Here is a 5,017-nt window from a genome sequence, read left to right on the forward strand (position 1 = left end):
CCACAATGCCCGGCTATTTTTTGGTTGCAGCCGTCATTGTTGTTTGGCGGGTCCGGGCTGGGGATTCGAACCCGCCACCTTAGGTGTACATGGCTGGCGTCCTAGCCCATTGAGCTATAGGCGCTGAGCCTCATTTCTTTATTTATTTTGGTACAGAGTCTCATTTTGTCACCCTGGGTAGAATGCTGTAGCATCATAGCTCACAGCAACTTCAAACTCCTGGGCTCAAGTGATTCTCTTGCCTCAGCCTCCTGAGTAGCTGGGACTACAGGAGCCCACCACTATGCCTGGCTATTTTTAGAGACTGGGTCTCACTTTAGCTCAGGCTGGTCTCAAGCCTGCAAGCTCAAGTGATCTGCCCACCTCCACCTCCCAGAGTGCTGGGATTACAGGCGTGAGCCACCGCGCCCAGCCTACATTTGTAAATATTTTGTAAAATTTTGGAAGGACACCCTGTGGATGCTTCTTATACATTGAATTTAATCCTCACAATTCTATGAAACCAATTGTATAACATAAAACCAAGACTGGAATGAGCCTAGTTCAAGGTTAGGCAGGCAGCACAGAGTGGAAGCAAGAGTGTCAAAGCCAGCACTTGTTGCAGCAAAATGAACCTTCCTTCTTCCTCTGCTGCACAATACTGCCAGGTTTAAACCAACCCCAATGCCTGGCAATATACCAGCCCACTGTGTCCCTACTGCTCAGAGAAGAGACCAAGGAACCAGAGGCAGCTCTCTCTCACTGATGGGAACAAGGTGTTTCAGATTCCCTCCCCACAATGACTCTTTCAGATGGCCTCCACCCCTAGGCAAAGAAGTTCCAAACCAGAGACCCACCTGTTGATGCCAAGGTGAGGTAGTAGAGAAGGGAGCCACACTGGTTGAGGACAAAGGGCATCAGGTACTAGAAACAGGAGAAACCTTCAGTCAGTGTGATGCCTTGACTGAGAAGCACTGTCTTCCTTGAACTTCTAGCATATACCTTTCCTTGGAGGGAAGGATGGTTATAAAGACTCATGGAACATTAAGCCCTCTGAGAAGAACCCTTTCAGGGCAAAGACAGAAACAGACTGAACGCCATGCTTTTGCCCTAACATCCCCGCCTCAGTCTCCTAGTTCCCATCCTCCCCATCCTGTAAGACCTTTGAGAGACAATGTCACCTCTTCCGAGACTTCTGGAAATCCCCCAGTTCTAGTCTCCCTTCTCTAAACTAGCACAGCACTTTATCTGAACCTCTCTTACAGCCCTTAGCCCTGAGAAGTGGCTCTGTCCATGTCTTGTCTTTCCTACTACCCTAGATTGGCAGCAGTTTTCCATATCCCTCTTTATTCCTACCCAAGGCCAATTTGAACCTCAAACCCTCCTTCAGAAAAGGGCCACAATAGCTGCCTTGGCCAGGTGTGGTGGCCCACACTTATAATCCCAGAACTTTGGGAGGCCGAGGGGGAGGATTCTTGAGGCCAGCAGTTCAAACCAGCCTGGGCAATATAGTGAGGCCTCATCTCCACAATATCAAGGAAAAATTAGTGGGCATGGTAGCACATGCCTGTAGTGTCAGCTACTTGGGAGACTGAAGAAGGAGGATCATTTGAGTCCAGCTTTTTGTTTGTTTCTTTATCACCCTCAGTAGAGTCTCACTTTATCGCCCTTAGTAGAGTGCTGCGGTGTCAAGGTTCACAGCAAGCTCCAACTCCTAGGCTTAGATGATTCTCTTGCCTCAATCTCCTGAGTAGCTGGGACTACAGGTATCCACCACAATGCCTGGCTGTTTTTTGGTTGCAGTTGTGATTGTTGTTTTATCAGGCCCTGGCTAGGCTCAAATTCACCAGTCTCAGTGTATGTGGCCAACATCCTACCCACTGAGCTATGGAGGCTGACCCTACCCAGCTATTTTTAGATAGGGATCTCACTCTTGCTCAGGCTGGTCTCAAACTCCTGAGCTCAGGCAATCCACCTGCCCTGGCCTCTCAGAGTGCTATTACAGGCATGAGCCACCATGCTCCACCCAGTCCCGGAGTTTGAAGCTGTAGTGAGCTATGATGCTACTATAGCACTCCAGCCATGGAAATTAAGCAAGACCCTCCCTCTTAAAAATAAAAACAAAAACCAGTTGCTATATGTAATTGAAGGGAATCACAATAATAGCAGCCATAGGTTGAGCACTTATGTCTAGACCCAATCCTAAGTGTTGTTTTGTTTTGAGACAGAGCCTCAAGCTGTCCCCCTGGGTAGAGTGCTGTGGCATCACAGCTCACAGCAACCTCCAACTCCTGGGCTCAGGCGAGTCTCCTGCCTCCGCCTCCCAAGTAGCTGGGACTACAGGCGCCCACCACAACGCCCTGTTATTTTTTGGTTGCAGCCATCATTGTTGTTTGGTGGGCCTGGGCTGGATTCGAACCCGCCAGCTCAGGTGTATTTGGCTGGTGCCTTAGCCGCTTTAGCCACAGGCACCGAGCCACAATGTTAAGTTGCCCTTGGTAGAGTGCCATGGCATCACAGCTCACAGCAACCCCCAGCTCTTGGGCTTAGGCGATTTTCCTGTCTCAGCCTCCCAAGTAGCTGGGACTACAGGCCACAACCCCGCCACAACACCAGGCTATTTTTTGTTGCAGTTTGGCCAGGGCTGGGTTCAAACCTGCCACCCTCAGTATATGGGGATGGTGCCCTACTCACTGAGCCACAGGCACTGCCCTTCTTTTTTTTTTAGACAGAGTCTCAAGCTGTTGCCCTGAGTAGAGTGCTCTGGTGTCACAGCTCACAGCAACCTCAAACTCTAGGGTTAGATTCTCTTGCCTCAGCCTCCCAAGTAGCTGGGACTACAGGTGCCCACCACAACACCTGGCTATTTTTGTTATTGTTGTCATTGTTGTCTTAGCTGGCCGGAGCCAGGTTTGAACCCACCAGCTTTGGTGTATGTGGCCAGTGCAGGTGCCGGCTTTTTTTCTTTCTTAGAGACAAGAAAGTCTTGCTATGTTGCCCAGTCAAGAGTGCAGTAGTGGCTCGGCGCCTGTGGCTCAAGCGGCTAAGGCGCCAGCCACATACACCAAAGGTGGCGGGTTTGAATCCCCAGCCCAGGCCCTCCAAACAACAATGACGGCTGCAACCAAAAAATGGCCGGGCGTTGTGGCGGGCGCCTGTGGTCCCAGCTACTTGGGAGGCTGAGGCAGGAGACTCGCTTGAGCCCAGGAGTTGGAGGTTGCTGTGAGCGTGATGCCATGGCACTCTATCCAGGGGGATAGCTTGAGGCTCCGTCTCAAAAAAAAAAAAAGAGTGCAGTAGTGTGATCACATCTCACTGAAGCCTCCAACTTCTGGGCTCACATGATCCTCCTTCCTCAGCCTCCCAAGTAGCTGGGACTACATGCCTGAGCCGCCTCACTAGGCCTGATGTTGAGAGCTTTATGTGCCTCACCTCACTTAATTCTCAGAACTGCCCCATAAGATGGTTACCATTATAACTTCCATCTTACACATGATGAAACTGAGGCTAAAGGAGAACAAAAGTTTCTATTGAGGAAGTAGTGGGACCCAGATTCTGATCCAGACCTCTTTGACTCTAGAGACCAAATTCTTAGCGGCTCTTCCCAAAGAAAGAGGACTTTCACAAACGCACCTCAGTATTCAAGAAGAGAGTCTTCATCTCCTGCAGCAACTGCCGGGCCCAGGTTGGCTCACGAACCTGCTGCAGGCCTGCAGAGGCCCGCTTCAGCAACGGCTGAGTGCCGCCCCACAGAGCAGCCACCAGTACCAGAGCCAGCACCTGCTCTGAATGCAGATGGACGATTCCAGGTTATCCTGACCTCCGACCCCAAACGGCCGCCCGCCTGGCCCAGGCTTTCTCTCCCCCACCCCCCAGGTCCCACCTGGTCCTCCCCTGGCCTCCTAGTCCCCGCTAGCCGCCCTCAGCTCCCTCCTTCGCTTTTCGGCGTCCCAGCTGCGATCAGCCGACAGGACAAGCCCAGGAGGCCGGGGATATGAATCCCTGAGTCTGGGTTCTGGGGTAGGAGGTGGGTTCCGGGGTGGCAGGTGGAGGCGGAGTAAGAAATGATTTCCCAGCCACGGTCGCGAAATCCACGGAGGGGCGGGACTGGATACCCACCTAGAGACGCCGCCATGGCAACGCCGCTACCTTCTACTTCCGGGAACAAGGGGGCGGGACACCAGCATTCGGAAGTGGCGCGTGAACCTCTTCCGGTCCTACTCACTTTGCGGCTCTCAGCCTCACTGCCAAGATGGTGAGTTCTATGGAGTTGGGGGTGTTGCACTGGGGGTTCTGGACTGGGGCAGGGGCCCGATTCCGGGCACTGACGCTTGCGTCCTATCCTTACAGAAGCCGATCCTGCTTCAGGGACATGAACGGTCCATTACGCAGATTAAGTATAACCGCGAGGGAGACCTCCTCTTCACCGTGGCCAAGGACCCTGTGAGTGTCTACGGGAGGGCGGGCGGCAGCATGTGGAGGGGAGCCGGGAGTTCCTTCTGTCACCACATAGGGTGCACAGGCCAGTTTTGCCGTCAGAAGGGCACTAACAAACGCCCCTTTTTGAGAAGTAAGGAGAGTCCTGCCAGGGGTAGGTCGGTGAGAGTATTCTATCGGGAAGGGTGAGAAAGAACTTTGTTGTTGGTAGAAGAAAGTAGCCGGGGAGAAGAAAAGCAAGAGACCACTGCGGAAAGGGGATTGGGATGAGGGCCAGCTTGCTCAGGACAAGACTATTCAGGGCAGGAACTAAATCATTCTGCCAGCGTGGGAGAAAAGACTACCTCTAGTAGGGGAAAGCTGATCTGGCAAGCTGTGTCATTAAGACACGGAGGACCTAACGAGGGTGTCCTTAGTCTCATTTCAGGCAGTACCATCCTGCTACTCAGCGCAAACAGTCCCTCACAGTACAGCCTTTTTAGGCATCTCCACACGGGGGAAGTTAACTAGTGGTTAAAAGTGAGGAGGGGGCTCTGAAGTCAAACATCTGATTTGAATCCTCATTCCTGCACCTATTAGCACTGTGATTTTTTTTTTTTTT

The 5,017-nt window shown here is 52.1% G+C and overlaps 2 protein-coding genes across 2 annotated transcripts in view; one reads left to right on the forward strand and one right to left on the reverse strand.

The window, feature by feature from the left end:
- Positions 1 to 4,149, reverse strand: part of TMEM234 (transmembrane protein 234) — a 9,952-nt gene extending 5,803 nt beyond the window's left edge. Inside the window, exons 1-3 of the mRNA XM_003801246.3 lie at positions 4,099 to 4,149; positions 3,613 to 3,764; positions 837 to 903 (exon numbers count right to left, since the gene is read on the reverse strand). Coding sequence (XP_003801294.1) covers positions 837 to 903; positions 3,613 to 3,764; positions 4,099 to 4,114 — 235 coding nt within the window. The 5' untranslated portion in view covers positions 4,115 to 4,149. The remainder of the gene's footprint in view (positions 1 to 836; positions 904 to 3,612; positions 3,765 to 4,098) is intronic.
- Positions 4,150 to 4,164: 15 nt separating this feature from the next.
- The window catches only part of EIF3I (eukaryotic translation initiation factor 3 subunit I), an 8,734-nt gene continuing 7,881 nt past the window's right edge, over positions 4,165 to 5,017 (forward strand). Inside the window, exons 1-2 of the mRNA XM_012812386.2 lie at positions 4,165 to 4,234; positions 4,330 to 4,422. Coding sequence (XP_012667840.1) covers positions 4,232 to 4,234; positions 4,330 to 4,422 — 96 coding nt within the window. The 5' untranslated portion in view covers positions 4,165 to 4,231. The remainder of the gene's footprint in view (positions 4,235 to 4,329; positions 4,423 to 5,017) is intronic.

Source organism: Otolemur garnettii, unplaced genomic scaffold (genome assembly GCF_000181295.1).
Source record: "Otolemur garnettii isolate 467f Iridium unplaced genomic scaffold, OtoGar3 scaffold00204, whole genome shotgun sequence".
Classification (NCBI taxonomy): Eukaryota; Metazoa; Chordata; class Mammalia; order Primates; family Galagidae; genus Otolemur; species Otolemur garnettii.